Here is a 17,097-nt window from a genome sequence, read left to right as displayed (position 1 = left end):
TTCAGTTGGTCACAAATCAATCAAATCTTTCTACACGACCCCTTTTTTGCTAGCTAGATACAGTTAGCTAAGGACATGGCGAGATCTTCGCCCCTGCTTCTTCTGCTGTTTGCTCTTGCATTGGTTGCTCCTGTTGCTCACGCCGCCGTTGTCGAGCACACGTTCAATGTAAATTAAGCTAGTGAATTAGATACACTCTGTTCAGATATTTGTGTCGTTTAATACACTTCTTCATATGTGCTTGCAATCCCTGTGCTTCGCTTCCCATGCATGTAGACATGTAGCAGTCCAATTAGGCACAATTTTTTTTTTGCGTTGTTTCATCTAGGTTTAGTGACATGCATGACGGCTTACTGTGCATGCATGCATGTTTATTAGTGTCTTATTGCTAGCTAGCGGTCGGTATATGGGTATATGCATCCATGCATGCATGGATGATGGATTCCATCATTTAATTTGTACCCAATTGCATTTTTTACTGGAATTATGTCCTTAATTATATCCCGCCAATCGATCTGTTTTGGCGTTAGCTAATTGTTTGGCCGCTTCATTTCTTTGTTTTGCTTTGCATCAAGCCATGTTGCTGATCATATGCAAATTAATTGTCGACTAACTGACTAAGTAGTGTTGGCAATAGTACATATTTCCTCCTTCCCATATCAAGCGACTCAAATTTGTATAAATATGGATATATCTATGTTTAAAATGCGTCTAGATACATGTAATAGAAAATCACGTAACACGGGACGAAGGAAGTATATAATCTACCGTGCATGCATGTAAATCTTTGATTTCGTTTAATTGAAAGCAAATGTTGATCTCTTCAGGTGGGGAACCTGTCCATCAGCCAGCTTTGCCGCCCGGAGATGAACATCACGGCGGTGAACGGGCAGCTCCCCGGCCCCACGATCCACGCCAAGGAGGGCGACACGGTCATCGTACACCTCCTCAACGACTCACCCTACAACATGACCATCCACTGGTAACAACAATAAACTTCACTCTCTACTACAAACTCACGAACGACCCTTCATACATCAATTCACATGGCTCGCAAACTCGCAATGCAGGCACGGCATATTCCAGCGGGGCTCGCAGTGGGCCGACGGGCCGGTGATGGTGACGCAGTGCCCCGTCCGGCCCGCCGCCAACTACACCTACAGCTTCAACGTCACGGGCCAGGAAGGCACGCTGTGGTGGCACGCCCACATCTCCTTCCTCCGCGCCACCGTCTACGGCGCGCTCGTCATCCTGCCCCGGGGCGGCGCCGGCGCCTACCCTTTCTCCCCCAAGCCCGACAAGGAGATGGTCGTCATGCTCGGCGAGTGGTGGAACGACAACGTCCACGAACTGCAGGAGACGGCGTTCCTCACCGGCAATCCCGCGCCGGCCGCCGACGCCTACACCATCAACGGCAAGCCCGGCGACCTCTACAACTGCTCCGCCCCGAACCGTATGTCGTTGCATTCGCAATAGAGATGCACGCACGCACGCATGGTGTTTGCTGAAATGCTCGATTACATGATGGATGTGCAGATACGCGGAGGTTCGAGGTGCGGCGGAACGAGACGTACCTGGTGAGGATCATCAACGCCGCGCTCAACACGCCGCTCTTCTTCAAGGTGGCCAACCACAGCTTCACGGTGGTGGGCGCGGACGCGTGCTACACCACGCCGTACAGGACCGACGTGGTGGTGGTCGCGCCGGGGCAGACCGTGGACGCGCTCATGGCCACCCCCGACGCGCCGCCCGTCGCCGGCCAACGACGGTACTACATGGCGGCGTCCCCCTACGACAGCGCCATCCCCGGGCCCGGCCCGCCGTTCAGCCCCACCATCGCGACGGCCGTGCTCGAGTACGTCGGCGGCGGCGACAACACGACGACGGACATACAGATGCCTGACATGCCGCCGTTCACGGACACGAACACGGCGCACAGGTTCCTGTCCAACCTCACGGCGCTCGTGCTCCCGGGGAAGCCCACCGTGCCGCTGGGCGCCATGGGCACGCGCATGTTCGTCACCATCGGCATGGGCCAGGCCGACTGCCAACCCGACCAGACGATGTGCGACCCGACGAGCACCAAGTTCGCGTCCAGCATGAACAACGCCTCCTTCGTCCTCCCCAGAGGGACGCTCTCCATGCTCGAGGCCCACCGCAGCAACGCCACCGCCGGCGTGTACACCCGCGACTTCCCTGACCGTCCGCCGTTGATCTTCGACTACACCGCCGACGCCAGCGACACCGCCCAGCTGCAGTACACAACCAAGTCCACCAAGGTGAGGACGCTGAGGTTCAACGAGACGGTGGAGATGGTGCTGCAGAACACAAGGCTCATTGCCAAGGAGAGCCACCCCATGCACCTCCATGGATTCAACTTCTTCGTCCTCGCCCAGGGCTTCGGGAACTACAACGAGACAGTCGCTGTCCCGCAGTTCAACTTCGTGAATCCGCAGGAGCGCAACACCCTCGCCGTCCCCACCGGTGGCTGGGCCGTCATCCGCTTCATCGCCGACAACCCCGGTATATACTACATCGCGTGATCATTCTTAATGCTTAATTGGCAGGTGTGGAAAATTAGTTAAAAGCATGGTAAGTAAAACTTTGTGTGTTTTATTGATTTTGCAGGGATGTGGTACATGCATTGCCACTTTGATGCGCATCTTGATTTCGGGCTGGGCATGGTGTTTGAGGTTCTGGACGGGCCGACGCCGGAGACTTCCGTGCCACCGCCGCCCAAAGACCTGCCACGATGCCGATGAACTAAGAAGGCTGTTTGCGCCCTTGGTGTATAAATATAAATAAATAAGTGATAGTATCGGTCAAGAAAATGACCTCTTTTTCAAAAGAGAATCAAGACGAAGAACGGGAGAAAGCTAGGCTTTGACAGAATTGGCTGGTATTGTTGGATTGTAGCATTGTAGCATGTTGGTTGATTAATTCCGCGGTACTTGTTGTGTGCTTGTAAGTTCGGTTGCGTGTTAATTTGTCTGTTTGCTTTGGTGAATTGTTTTCCAAATTGTTGCAAGGTTGGGAGCAAGGTTTAATATTTTGTTTTGGAAAAAATTCGGTACCCGCCGAAATGACCAAAGTTTTTGGGAATTTTGGGGTTTCAAAATTACACAAGTCTTACTGGATTTTAGGATAGGCTAAGTCTATAGGTAAGCTATTTTGTGTTAGGCTCAAATTGTATCAAACCAAAATTTTTTTACCGAATGGCTAAAATTTTGAGGCCCATAAAAGTTTTAGAAATCTCATTGAAAATTTATCAACCTTGGTTGGTATAGAAATAATGTCCTTTCAAAAAAGAAATAAATAACTAAAGACACCAGTTATGACCCAAATAAATAGAAGCATGCAGCTCAATAAGAAGACATAATCAATAGCTCAATAGACTTTGTCGCACCATGTTTTCATTTTCCATGGCCATCGTTCTTGTGACCTTTCATTGTTCATCTTGGAATGTGTGGCAAGGGGAATATCTGCATTGCAGTCCCAAATTTGCACAGTAGAAATAGAAGTAGGACATTGTGTTGTTCATGCGAAGACATGGAGATGCGACAAAAGACATGAACATATAAGCTTTATTGCTGCCTCATTTTAGTTTATTAGGCTATCCGAAAGATCCCACATTTTCAGTTTGTGAGACCATTCGTTTAGAATTGGCCAAAAATAGTTGCACCCATGCACTTCGGTCTAATTTTAGTTCACAGTGTAGCACCAACCAATTCATCAAGGAGATAAGTGATCATGTGTTTTGGCCCAGAATTAGATCGTAACCTACTATATACCTCTGAATTGTAGGTAGCTCTGGCCATGAAGAATTTTTCCCATTCATTCGGTAATCGGTACGAATCGTGAGACGTACGAGAAAACCAAAACCATGAACAACTCCATCTCGGCGAGTAGATAAAAAAACAATGATAGATTTGTCCAATTCGAAGTACGAAGTACTAGTTTCTTGGAGCACCGTTCGTATCCCCGGCGACGCTATGGCCGGCGAGGTCGATCGTCGCGGAGAAGGATTCAGTGACGTAACTTCACCTGATTTTGGGTGGCTGACATGTGGGCCAACGGGTCCCCACATGTCAGCCACCCAAAGTCAGGTCCCGTTGGCCCACATGTCAGCCACCCAAAGTCAGGTGAAGTAGCTTCACTGAGTCCAGGTCCGATTGCGGCTGCGGCAGCAAGGGCACACGATGTGGGTGGATGGGAACACATACAATTGAGAGCAAATGGGCGCTGAAGCCCATCAAGAGTGATTGTGACGAAGATAAAAGAAAATGAAAAAATTTGTACTCCCTCCGTTTCATAATTCTTGTCTCAAAATTGTTCAAAAATGGATGTATTTATTCCTAAAAAGTGTCTAGATACATGTAAGATTTCGACAAGAATTATGGAACGGAGGGAGTATTGTTTAATTCTTCTTCTTTTTTAGAGTACTGTTTAAATTGTTCCAACGCAGGCTTGAGTACGAAATTAGGTGAGACAATTCTTGTTCTTCAGTCCCCTCAATCAACGGAAGCTGTTCCAACGGAGGCTTGAGTACGAAATTATTTTGACGGGAAATTAGTTGAGACAATTTATTGTTCTTCGGTCCCCTCAATTTAAGAGCGACATCGTACCCAAATAAATAGGAGACTTTGTGGCTCAACAAGCTGAATCTGTAGCGCAATGCTACTGGAGTAGTATGAAACAACAGGCTAGCGCACCGAGTTTTGAGTTTCTATACAGATATACTTGATGTGTTTCATTGTTCAGCTTGGATTGGGATGCAACGGGAATATTTAGACCCCCTTTTATTTCTTTCATTTAGAGTTGGAAACTATGTCATCTATAAGATGGTCAGATGACATTACGTAAATCATCTATAGATCGGGCATCGTTTAGGGAGCGGCAAATCTATCCGTACGAGTAGACACTTCTTTCAAGACCATCCTTCGCACCCTCGAAGCATTGAGATGAGAAACATGTTGAAGAATCTGCCATCGGCTGGAGTTTCCATTTCCGTTTTCATTTTCTGTGGAAAATCTGTCCCATCGAAGTGACATAAAAGCCTGTAGACCTGTACTCTGTACACCTAGGCCAAAGAAGGCCGTGAAGGTTTAAAGCTGTGGATGGGTTTATGGAAAAATTGTTAACACAGAATTAAAAACTTGGGGGGACAAGGGGACATGGTATGTCATGGTTGTTCAATATTTCACGTCTGTTTTCTTTGGTGAATTGTTTTCCAAATTGTTGCTAGGTATATTTCGTTTTCAGCAAAATTTCGGTGCCCACCGAAATGACCGAAAATTTGGAAATTTCATAAATTATTACGGATTTCAGTATTTGGAATTCCAAAAAAAAACCAGGGTGGGCAGAGACGATCAAACGAACTAGCCGAGAAGAGAAGTCGGAGGAGCGGGGGGATTCTTCGGGCTGAGCGCCCTCGATGGCGTTGAGAGCGAGGGGGATGTCACGACGGAGCTCCATCGCGGGCGGCCACGGCGCACGAGGCGCCTCCAGCAGCGCCGACGGTGACCCCCGCCCTCGCGCCGACCAAGCCGTCTGTCCTGCGCTCTTTTCGCCGCCGTTCCATCCACGTGACCTGGCGCGAACCCTCGCGGCTCCTGCGCCGGCGGAGAGGGGGGTCACCGCGCAGAGGCGTCGCGATCTACCCGAGGTATGGCATGCGTGCGTCCCGTCGAACCCGCAATGTGTGATGAAGCCCGTCGCAGATCTCAATGTCTCTAGTTTAGTTTGTTTAAGGGTTTGGTTCAGTTGATTCGATGCGCAAGTTGTTCTCAAATTTAAGCAAGTCAAGTCCGCGGCGAGATTATAATTTGTGAGTTGACTCCATCTCGGAATCTCGCAGATCTTCTCAGTCTTGTGTAAAAAAAAAAGTGCAGATCCGATCCGGTGCTCAGTCGCTGACATTTTCCCCCTTTCATACCCATCTCCAGACGAGGACTTGATGTGCAGTTCCGAGCAGTAGCAGCAGCACTGCAGCAGGCATCACTTTGCTAGCTACCACTACCACCATACAGTCAAGCACTCTGGTGAGCCCGAGGGAGCAATGGCGGACATCGTGCTCGGGCTGACCAAGTCGGTCGTGGAGGGGATGCTGAGCAAGGTCCAGTCGGCTATCGAGGAGGAGGCGAAGCTGAAGGTGAGGGTGCAGCACGACCTGGTGTTCATCACCGGCGAGTTCCAGATGATGCAGTCCTTCCTCAAAGCTGTCGACAGGGAGCAAGTGAAGGACAGTGTGGTGAGGACCTGGGTCAAGCAGCTGCGTGACCTGGCCTACGATGTGGAGGACTGCATCGAGTTCGTCATTCACGTGGACGAGAAGTTGATCTGGTGGCGCTGCCTACTCCCATCCTGCATGGTAGCATCGCCGCCACTTGACCAGGCGGTGTCCGATGTAAACCAACTCAAGGCCAGGGTCGAGGATGTGAGCAAAAGGAACATGCGCTACAACCTTATCAGTGACTCCAGCAGCTCCAAGCCAGCCACCACTCAACAACAGCCATCAACCATCAGTGGTACAACAGAGTTTGACATGCTCATTGAGGCGAGGGACACTGCAAGGAACCATTGTGGCTTATGTGATCTCACTAAGTTGATCTCCAAAGATGATAAGGACCTTCAAGTCATATCAGTGTGGGGGACTGGAAGCAATCTTGGAACAACATCCATCATCAGGAAGGCCTTTGAAGATCCTGAAATATGCCAAAAGTTCAGATTCCGTGGTTGGGTGAAGCTGGTGTACCCTTTCGATCCTTATAAGGTCATCTGGAGCTTGTTGTCTGAGTTCATAAGAAACTCTTACCGGCAACGAGGAGGTAATGTAAATGTAGAAGCCATGTTGAGTGAGGCAGAGGCAGTGGCCGATATGCAAGGCGGACACGTCAGGAATTTCATCAATAGAGTGCAGAATAACAGGTACCTCATTGTCTTGGAAGACCTGCCCACCATGGTAGAGTGGGATGCCATCAGAACATACCTGCCAGACATGAAGAATGGCAGCAGAATCATTGTGTCCACTCAGCAATTGGAAATTGCAAGCTTGTGTACTGGGCATCCACATCAAGTGTCGGAGCTGGAAAAGATCTCAGATGATCACTCTGTATGTGTCTTCTTCAAGGAGGTGAGCACAGAACATCATCAATTACCTTTAGAAATAGACCTGCATGTATTCCGTGTTCGGTATTCTAGTGTGCATCACGTCAATAATGGAGTATCTATTACACAACAGATGTTGATAATTGATATGTAGTCAATTAGCCATACATATATGTGAGCTTTGTTGTTACAGACTTTCCTGTATTGTAATTTCTTTTATAAGATTATGGTTGTGTGCGTCCAAGGATGCAGTGGCTGGGGGGCTTTGCTTTTCTTTTCTGAAAATAATGAGGTTTTCTTTTGTTATCAAGCAAATAACATCACTCTCCATAAGTTTGGTGAAAAATAGAAAAAGGAAACACTACAGGTTGATATTTGACATTAAGGCACACTTGTATATGGGGATCTGATCTCTTCCAATTTGTAAGGATGTCAGTAACTTATTAATGGCTATAATGACAGATTAGAAACCAAAAACCAATATTTAGATGGAAGTAAACCACGATATTAATCAATTAATCCAATTAGTGTTTAAGAATTTGCTAATTCCATCCAGTCAGTTAAGAGACTATGTTTTCAATGTGCAGGGTTCTCAAAGTGATGAAGACGGTAAGAACACTATGATGATGGCCAGCAATGACCAAACCCCTGTCTCAAAAAGGACAGAGGCCCTTAACTGGGTGGAGAGATTTCAGCCTGTTGGGCGCAAGATGGAAAAGAGCGATCTTTCTTTCATGTTATGTCAGGCAGCTAATATTGGTCGCAAAAAAGTGATCTCTGTGTGGGGGATTGCTGGTGTCGGGAAATCTGCTCTCGTTAAAATGGTGTACTATGGAGAAATAGATAAGTATGACCGCTTTAACAAGTATGGCTGGGTCAATGTATGTCGGCCGTTCAATTTAAGGGACTTCTCTCGGAGCTTACTCTCAGATTTGAATCGAGAATCACTTCAAGCCAATGGAACTTCAGATTTTGGTACGATGGGAATCAAAGATCCGATTGAAGAATGTTCTAACCTTATGAAGAAAAATAAATGCCTTGTTGTTATTGATGGTCTGCAGTCCATGGAGGAATGGGACTTGATAAAAGTTGCCTTGGCAAATGTACCTTCTAAAAGTTGTGTGGTTGTAATTACCGATGAAGCAGATGTTGCCACTCATTGTGCAGTGCCAGATGATGCAGTATTCAACGTCAAAGGTTTAGAAGCTGATGAAGCTCTTGAACTATTTATCAGAGAGGTTTGTTTTCTCACTAAAATCACTCATCTGCTCAAAGTTTCCATGATCTACGGCTAGCTAAATATGCTTTATTTTTATCTATTGACTAATCAAACTTAACATCTTGTGCATTTATACTATATATATGTTTCCAAATATAAGAATAGTTTAGGACTAGGCGACGCTTGTAAAATACTACAGCTTACGGTCCTCTGGGACCTGGTCCAGTAGTCCACCTAGAATATTTTGGCTTCCACCCCAATTGGTCTCACACCTCCAATGTATTGGTTTTGTTCATAGGCCTCTCACCATGTGTTCTTCCGAAACTCCAAGATGTTTTATGAGAAGACAGTTCAGTTACTTTTTGCAACCGAAACATTTAAATCAAAGGATAACATACTAATGAAAGTTTGCTCTTTTTTTTAATCAATAGGTATATAGGGAGACTGAAACCCTTATTGATCCTGACGCTGTGAAGCAAGCAAAGCAATATCCTGATGTCATGGAGCAAGCAAAACAAGATCCTGATATCATGGAGCAAGCAAACCTTATATTAAACAAGTGTGGTGGACTCCCTCAAGTAATAGTTGCTGTTGGACGCTACTTGGCCACCAAAAAAAACATGGAGTTATGGTCAAATCTTAATGATAGCTTTATATATCAGTTGGAAATCAGCCCTGGACTTGATAGTTTACGGGGTCTATTTACCTGGATGCATTCCTACTTCCATAGTTGCCCAGATTCCCTCAAGCCATGTGTATTCTATCTGTCAATTTTTCCTCGAGACCGTTGTATTCGGCGGAAGCGTTTGGTGAGGCGGTGGATCACGGAAGGCTACTCCAGAGACACTGACATTAGTACTGCAGACACGGAAGCAGAGGATTCCTTCTCCAAGCTTGTCAGCCTAAGCATAATCCAAGATCCATCCAAGGCAGCCACAGAAATATACAGATCCAAGGGAATGAGAATCGCCTTGTGCCAGGTCAATGGTTTCATCCGTGAGTACATTGTCTCACGGCCAATGGAAGACAACCTTGTGTTTGCATTGGAGGGGCGCTGCAGTCTAAACTCACAGCGCACTGGGCGGCATCTCGCAATAAGGAGCACCTGGAACAGGGATATCAATGTGTTTAAGAGCATGGACTTCTCACGGCTACGGTCTTTGACGGTGTTTGGGAAGTGGGAACCATTTTTTATCTCTGACACTATGAGGCTGGTTCGGGTGCTTGATCTGGAGGACACGTCAGATCTAACAAATAATGATCTCGAGGAGATTGGAAAGCTACTGCCTCGCCTCAAGTTCCTCTCCCTGCGAGGATGCAGAGAGATTAGTCATTTGCCAAGTTCAATAGGTGGCCTGAGACAGCTCCAAACTCTGGATGTGAGACACACCTCCATAGGCAGGTTGCCACCAGCCATCATCAAGCTACGGAAGCTGCAATACATTCGTGCCGGAGGAATCATGCCATTGAGTGATGGCAATGGAATGGTTGCAAAAGAGGAGTCATCAACACCACCAAGGAATATGCCACGTACTAAATTATCCTGGTTGTCCCAGTTCCGCAGACACCGACCTGTTGGCAGTGTTAAAGTGCCTATACGGATTGGGAAACTGACCAACTTGCACACACTGGGTGTTGTCAACGTCAATGTTGCAGGGGGCAAGGCCATTTTAGAAGAGCTAAAGAAACTTACCCAATTGCGCAAGCTCGGAGTGTCTGGCATCAACCACAAAAACAGCCAGAAGTTCTGTAAAGCCATCTCAGGTCACAGCCATCTGGAATCCTTGTCAGTTTGGATCAAGGGCAACCATACTTGTTTGGATGGCATCTATCCACATCCGGAGAACCTACAGAGCCTTAAGCTGTACGGGCTTGCAGACAAATTGCCAGTATGGATCAAGCAGCTTAACAACCTCACAAAGATGAATTTGGAGATGACAATATTAGGGCGAGAGGATATAGAGGTCCTTGGGGATCTACCAAATCTAGTCATGCTGCAACTTTTTGTCAAGCCTGTTCAAAATGGTCAACTCTGTTTCCATCCCAAGCCAGAGAAATCTGATTCCAGTGTTTTTGTCTCACTCCACGTCCTTGAGATTGCTTGCAACTCCAGTTTACATGTAAGGTTTATAAAACTAGCAATGCCACATCTTGAGATGCTGAAGGTCCGCTGCTGTAGTGGGTCGTCGTTGCAGTTTTCTGGTCTGGAGAATCTATACTGCCTCAAGGAGGTCTCTCTCGAGGGTTCATATGACATTGAACTAAAGGAGGACTTGCTGCAACAGCTTGATAAGCTTCCTAAGTCAAACAAACCTGTTTTGACATGGCCAGTCACAAGTAAGTGAGCTTGAGTTGGTCATGGGGTCGTTTCATCCAATAAAGAGGTCTGTTTGTAACTGTCATCATCTCTATGCTTTTCGTTGAACAGTCATGAGCTCTAAATAACCGTTGCCACTGGATACTGAAGTGTTTATGGCTCTGCGTGGCCAGGTGAAGAAGTGAACCATATGAATCCTTGTGTGTTCTGTCTTCTGTACGAGGCAAGTTCAGCACATTTTGTCTGCTGAAAATTAAAGTTATCATGGTGTATGTATTTTCTGTAGGAAAAATCATTTGATTGCCATTCGATCAGATAGAAATAGAATAGGCGTTATGTACAGGCCGGGGTGCTGAGACGGCACTATGTACGGCATGCATCATGGTGTATGTATGCATGTGCGTGTATGCCAGGACTGAACCCTTCCATCACGGCAGTATTTTCATTATCATTTTGTAAGTTAGCGGGGTGGTATCATTTATGTTTGAATAAAAATGTGTACTATAAGTAGAAACAGATAGTGCATGAGTAAAGTTGGGAAATTGTTGGTTTTTCTTTTTTATCTTTTACAAGTCGTTATGCACATGTATCTATTTTGCTTGCATTCTGACGTACAGTACTTTATATCCAAGGGAGTTGCTTCCTATTTTTTATGTCTTGCAGCCCATATTTTGACGTTTCAGTCCCTATTTTACTTGAAATTATGTCTTTTTGGCTGAGTCGGGTACCCATGCCCATAGGTAGAATTGTTATCCCTGACTCACATCCTTTTCGTCAGATGGTGGCATACTGGCATATTGTCATTTCTTCGGTGACTGAATTCACGCTCCCAAAACAGACCGCCCCTATGTGTCTCCACCTCCACTGTGTCCGCGCGTTTTGAGATAAGGGCCTGCTGGCTTTATATAAAGATCTAAATTATCTTCTTTTCTTTCCCCAAATTATATTTACATTATCTCGGGGGGATTGTCCTTTCATTTGAACTAGTTTATTGAGTTCACAATACATATTGCAGACCACAATCTCCACAAAGTCTGATCCTTGCTTTTAAGGGAAAATACGATCCTTGTTTTTATACATTTCTTCAGCGAACTCGGATTCGCCCGGTTTAACCTTTTGGCTTTACAACCCCCACCATAGAAATGCTTGCTTTCATTTTCCAGCATTCTTCTGCATGTCAAAATTCGTAAACAATTTAGAACTAGGTACGTAGTACCATTTAATTTCTCCAAAGCAAAATACTTTGTTATTGAGAACAATTAATTAACAAGTCACACATCGGGGTAACTACAAGCAGATCAATTAATACCCATGTGTTATAAATATGGTAGTGCAAGCAACACCTGCAAGAGCAAGACATGTATGTGTCATGAGAAGTTGAAACAATATTGGCATGTTTACCTTTTGATGAGGATTGGTTCAAACAAAAAAAAAATACTTTCCAAGCACCAACAATACAAATACTCCAGTAAGTACTCCCTCCGATCCTAAATGTATCTAGACGCTTTTTAAGAATAGATACATTCATATTTGGGCAAATTTGAGTCAAGAATTTAGGATCAGAGATAGTATTATTTTCAATCTATGATCAAGTATTTACCTTGTCATGAGAGGAATATGCAGTTCAAAAATGCAAATCCAGCAACCACCCCGCCTTCATTCAGTGAAGCCGCCTTGGTCCTCAGCAAATAACCACACTGATCATTTATAATGACCTTATCTTTGTTCCTGAATCCAGAGACAAAAAGTTTAGTCACCACTTGAATATGTAATATTAGCACAGTTGAGGATGCAGAGTATGTTGTTTGGTTGGGATGCAGAGGTTGGGATGCTTGGCTTTGATTATCTAGAAGAAGAAAAAAAATTCAACAAATAGACAATGCATTACCGCAGGTAGGCTCCAAATACTCCAAACTCAGAAACCGCATTTTCCCTAACACAGATGCCCTCCCGAACAAGATAGCTGAGGGATGCTGGTGGAAAGATCCTCTGCATTAGGATGTATGCTGCAATTTCATTGCTTCCACCCCTCCGAAGACGAATCAGCGTTTCACGCAGATTATCTCCGTAAATGTTGTTCCCTGGATTGATATCAGAGTTACTTATCAGTCATCAGTACATAACATTTGTTAATGGAGTATGGCTGCAGTTGCGGGGGAGAGGGAAAAAAAAACAGTGCACAACATTTTTGGCTGCATAGCGATATGGGGAGCATACCTCCACCCTCTCTTTGTGGCTTGAGAACAAACAGCTCCGGTGATTCAATAGCAGAACGAACTATACTGTCATTCTCCAAGCTCCACAGACCTGCGAAGCATTTCCGTACTTTTTCGATGTCGGATTTGTTGTCGAGAAACCTGGTAAGAAATGCAGGGTAAGAATAGCTGTCATGTCCGCAGTGAACCTTTGACGAGAGTTAAAAGAGATTACCTTTCAAGCACATTCTCCTTTGCCAGTTCTTGTTGAATCTTCTTTGTTCCTACAAGATGGTGTGCTATCGACGGGCATTTTATAGCAGAAGAACGCTCGATCAAGAGTCTTGCTCTCCATTCCTGAAGGAGAAAAAAGGCTTTTATCTTTACCTCCAGCTACTTGAGTTGAACGAAAACACTGGACTGAAGCAATCATTCAATATTCCACATGTATATTTGTCCAAGCGAAGGCCCACATATGTACAAACAATTGAATAACTTAAAAGATTAACAGCTGTTTCATTGAAACTTGTGATAAAATTGTCCAATAGGCAACTGAAGTTTTACTGATGGAAACGATCCACATACAGCTTCTGAAGGGTAATCGTTGGGTGAGTAGCCGGCTCTGAGGTAAACAACAGCAACAGGAGATCCATTTCTAAGAAACAAAAGTATCGTAGTTAGATGTTCCTCAATCATCCATTGTGGCGTTGCAAGTATTTTTTTTAAAGAGGAACCTTACATCACGAGTGTCCCATCTGGACGAAGCTCCCCTTCCACTTCTATTTCTGCCATCGTTTTGCGAACAGTAGTCACGCCATACGTGAGATGGAGTTAAGGGAAAACATTGAGTGCATATTTTTCTTTACAGAAATAGCTATGAATCTTGCATTAGCATTATTTCAGGATAAAGAAACAGTTTAGCATACACTGAAACTGAAGGATATATTTCTCTCAAAGCAACCGTGATCCAATACTGGTCATACATGTACCTCTCTTCTGCTTGAACAACCACTACAACTACTGCCCTGGATGAGAAAGACTTTAGTTAGTATAGAACTTTCAGAAGATACATGTGGGCATCAAATTAACATATAGAACCTTTGGTTGTTGTACTCAGCCCATGCACTGGCTAATGCTTCAGCGTGTTGAGTGATTGCAGTATTGCCAACAACACCGGATGGATCCAAACCAAGTTCCCTCTCGTGGTGTCTGATCAGATTTCTGCGCGCACATTGTATTTAAGATATTCAAACATAGTGGTTGTGCCATGTATGTGAAGTTTTCAGAGACTAATCTCTGATGAGTTACTTATCTAACCTGTGAAGCTCACATACACCGCAAGCAAGACCATTGGATGATGTAGAGATAGTGTTGAGCTCCACCTGAAGGAGCCTGTCAGTTGCACCATCTACCATGTAATCCGACCTGGTCAAACCCAACTGAATTTCCTGAAAGGTTTATCCAATAACCAACATCAATTCATTACTGGAGTTAATCTAAGAAAATCACTGTTATTATTTCAGATTGAATTAGCATGAACCTTGTACATATTTGCTGTTGAAAGGAATCTGAAATAAGCTGTATGAGTATACCTCTTTCTTGTTTATTTCCATCATCTTTGAGTGAATCTCCAAAAGCCTCCTAGTGAATGAATCCGCCTCTTTTGTCCTGGAAGAGAAACATTGGCTTCCAAATTACTGGAATTGGAGAACCATTTACAACTTTCATGATAATTTTTCCAAAAATAACCTTGCCAAAGTCTGTTGCAAGAATTCTCCATCCAGGCTCACGCGGTGAACGAGCTCATTGAAAAGCGGGGCCAACTCAAGCGCCTGTTCCCAGTAAACTTTGGGAAATGACATGGGCAGAAGAGCGAATGGAGCATGGAGCAGGCCAACACCGGGCGCTTTTCCTGATCTCTGCAGCGCGTCATATAAAACTTACGTCAAATCCTTGGCAATTGAGCTAATTCAAATAATCTCTCTCTATCACCAATTTGCTTCTAGTCTAGAGGAAAAAAAAATCTACGGGAGGGCGACGTTAACTGCGGACATCAAGAACCCTCAGCTTCGCCCCTTTCATAGATCTGTCATATACTCATATTTCTGCTACTTTAGTGGTGCCCAAATTGGCAGAGCCACAAACTTTCTTTTCCTAGCTTGCTCCTCTGGGTTCAGTGTTCACCTCAACGGGTCAACCTCACAACGTCGTTCTTACACTACCCGGCCCACGGCCCAATCGGTGTGAGTGCGAAAAGAGGCTGAGCCCCGCGTGCTCCTCGTGCTCAGCAGATATGTATTTTATCCTAATCGTGTGCGTACCAAACTGAGGCGGACGTGCATCTACAGATAACAGATCTCCTGGGTCACACAGGTCAACCAACAAACCAGCACGAGAAAGGGACGCTCAATTTGCAGCACTATGTGCAGAGGCCGGGCTTTCCACCCCTTTTCGAATTTTCTTTTTTGCAGCACTATTAAAATCGAGTCCATGAAAAGAATATCAAATCAGAAGCTATGCTGCAGAGTGAGAAGCTAGATCGATCGACTATATATGCCTCTGAAATGGCCGGTTTCTCATCAACCTAAGTTGTTCAAAAAGCTGGAAATTAACTATATAACCATTTCTATTTGACATATTGGTTGTAAACTTCTGTGGACTTGATCATGTTATGTATATACTCTGAACTTTGTTTTTTGCTACCGCTGCGTTTTGAGCCAGGAACTACCGTTCCATTTTGTTCTGCTCCCTCCGATCATAAATTATTGTCGAAATATTACATGTATCTAAACGCTTTTTAAGAATAGATAGATCCATATTTGTGTAAATTTGAGTCAAGTCAGAAAGAGTAGTTAACTGGAAAAAAAAATGGAATCTCCAAGACTCCAACTTCTATCAAAATTAAGCTACTAGCTAAAAGAAAGAAAAAAAGCTAGGTCTAGGTGATCAAACATGCAAAAAAAAGAAGGAAGAACGAAAACGGTTGCCCATTATCAGTAATTAAGCTTCCACACGCAAGAAGGAAAATGAAGATCATTTAGCATGGCAGAAGAGGTTACGTACTACGCTAACACAAGAATTCTGCAACACACACATATATATGGACTCACTCATGGTATGTGTCGAGATGGTAGCTACAGCTCCTTTGTCCTTAAATATAAGAAATGATCATACGTTTGTCCTGTCTCGTAAAACAAAATCTGTCGTTACAAATCTACCAATATCCATACCACTAGGTTAATTTTATTAAATCCTTCATTATATATTTTTTAGTATACTTATTTCATATTGTAAATTTTATTGGAGTAGATTTTTTTTCTAGAAATCTGATCGAAATTTTAAAAGTTTGACTTGGGACAAAATATACTCCTATTTAGGGAGCTAGGCAGGGAGCAGGACGGCGTGATCGTCACCGGGTGGTTCTTGTCGCCGACGACGAGGCCGTGCTGCGAGCACCAGACGAGCGCCTCCTCCACGAGCTCGTCCACCAGCCGCGGCGGCGCCGCCAGCTGCTCCGCCGACCGCCTCCCGATCCCGACGCCTCCGTCCACCGTCGCCGGCGCCGGCGTCCCCACGAGCGCGCACCTCGCCGGAGGCAACGTCGTCTTCGTCCTCGACGACGGCCTCGCGGAAACCGCGGAGCCCGGGCACGCGACGCGGGAGCCGCCCTTGGGAAGCACCGAGGAAACGCAGGCGAAGGTGCTGGCGGCGGCCATGGCGGATGATCGCCGGTGGATTTGTCTGCTTGGACTTTGGAGCCCTGGACAGAAGAGAAAGACCGAGCTGCTAGCTGATCATATATATAATGCTGACATATTTCCGTCGCCGATCGAAATCCGAACGCAAATAAAGTATTTTGCGATGGATGGAAAACGAAGCGGTGGGCCGGTGCGGTGGCCAAATTAATGCAAACGCAATGGTTCGGCGTCACGGTGGGGTGGCGACAGTGGCAGTAAGGTGGTCAGTGGCTGAGGCGGCCTCCCGTGGCTGGCCCGCGCGCGGTCAGCTGCAAGCAAGCGGCCGGCATCGACGGTGACTGGACAGCGAACACCGTCAAAGGTTGTTCCCCCTGCATGCCCTGATGAGCTAGCCTCTGGCTTATAACACAAGTAGTACTCCTTTATTGGAAGTTTTGCACACGTTTTTTCTCAAAATACGAGAGTCCGCCCAGAAATCATTAGAAGCAATCGCTCGAGACAAAGGATCGATAAAAGACAGAGATTTGTGCCTACATAAACACGTGTCACTACACACACGCA

The 17,097-nt window shown here is 45.5% G+C and overlaps 3 protein-coding genes across 9 annotated transcripts; 2 read left to right on the top strand and 1 right to left on the bottom strand.

The window, feature by feature from the left end:
• Positions 1-3,066, top strand: LOC100843407 (laccase-25). The gene is made up of 5 exons (XM_003578682.3): positions 1-168; positions 828-982; positions 1,071-1,453; positions 1,537-2,523; positions 2,629-3,066. The coding sequence occupies exons 1-5, from the start codon at positions 76-78 to the stop codon at positions 2,760-2,762; spliced, it is 1,752 nt and encodes a 583-aa protein (XP_003578730.1). The 5' UTR covers positions 1-75; the 3' UTR covers positions 2,763-3,066.
• A 2,090-nt stretch (positions 3,067-5,156) lies between these two features.
• Positions 5,157-11,205, top strand: LOC100838124 (putative disease resistance RPP13-like protein 2). 6 transcript variants are annotated; one of them, XM_014903063.2, is made up of 5 exons: positions 5,157-5,665; positions 5,946-7,132; positions 7,695-8,345; positions 8,758-10,663; positions 10,755-11,205. In XM_014903063.2, exons 2-5 carry the CDS (start codon positions 6,059-6,061, stop codon positions 10,769-10,771), a joined length of 3,648 nt encoding a protein of 1,215 aa, XP_014758549.1. In that variant the 5' UTR covers positions 5,157-5,665; positions 5,946-6,058; the 3' UTR covers positions 10,772-11,205. The 6 variants fall into 6 exon arrangements, with proteins under 6 accessions (XP_014758549.1, XP_014758548.1, XP_014758547.1 ...); XM_014903062.2 differs by having other exon boundaries at positions 5,858-7,132; XM_014903061.2 differs by having other exon boundaries at positions 5,157-5,827.
• A 338-nt stretch (positions 11,206-11,543) lies between these two features.
• LOC100837821 (glutathione synthetase, chloroplastic) lies at positions 11,544-16,676 on the bottom strand. 2 transcript variants are annotated; one of them, XM_003576863.4, is made up of 13 exons: positions 16,252-16,676; positions 14,588-14,757; positions 14,431-14,506; positions 14,156-14,286; positions 13,937-14,059; positions 13,783-13,863; positions 13,578-13,658; positions 13,424-13,493; positions 13,074-13,195; positions 12,861-13,000; positions 12,532-12,724; positions 12,244-12,371; positions 11,544-11,813 (listed from the first exon to the last, which is right to left on the bottom strand). In XM_003576863.4, the coding sequence occupies exons 1-12, from the start codon at positions 16,552-16,554 to the stop codon at positions 12,248-12,250; spliced, it is 1,614 nt and encodes a 537-aa protein (XP_003576911.1). In that variant the 5' UTR covers positions 16,555-16,676; the 3' UTR covers positions 11,544-11,813; positions 12,244-12,247. The 2 variants fall into 2 exon arrangements, with proteins under 2 accessions (XP_003576911.1, XP_010238571.1); XM_010240269.3 differs by lacking the exon at positions 16,252-16,676 and adding an exon at positions 14,884-15,032.
• Between the last annotated feature and the right edge of the window lie 421 nt (positions 16,677-17,097).

This window comes from Brachypodium distachyon, chromosome 4 (genome assembly GCF_000005505.3).
Source record: "Brachypodium distachyon strain Bd21 chromosome 4, Brachypodium_distachyon_v3.0, whole genome shotgun sequence".
Taxonomy (NCBI): domain Eukaryota; kingdom Viridiplantae; phylum Streptophyta; class Magnoliopsida; order Poales; family Poaceae; genus Brachypodium; species Brachypodium distachyon.
This window is presented reverse-complemented; position numbering and strand designations above follow the sequence as displayed.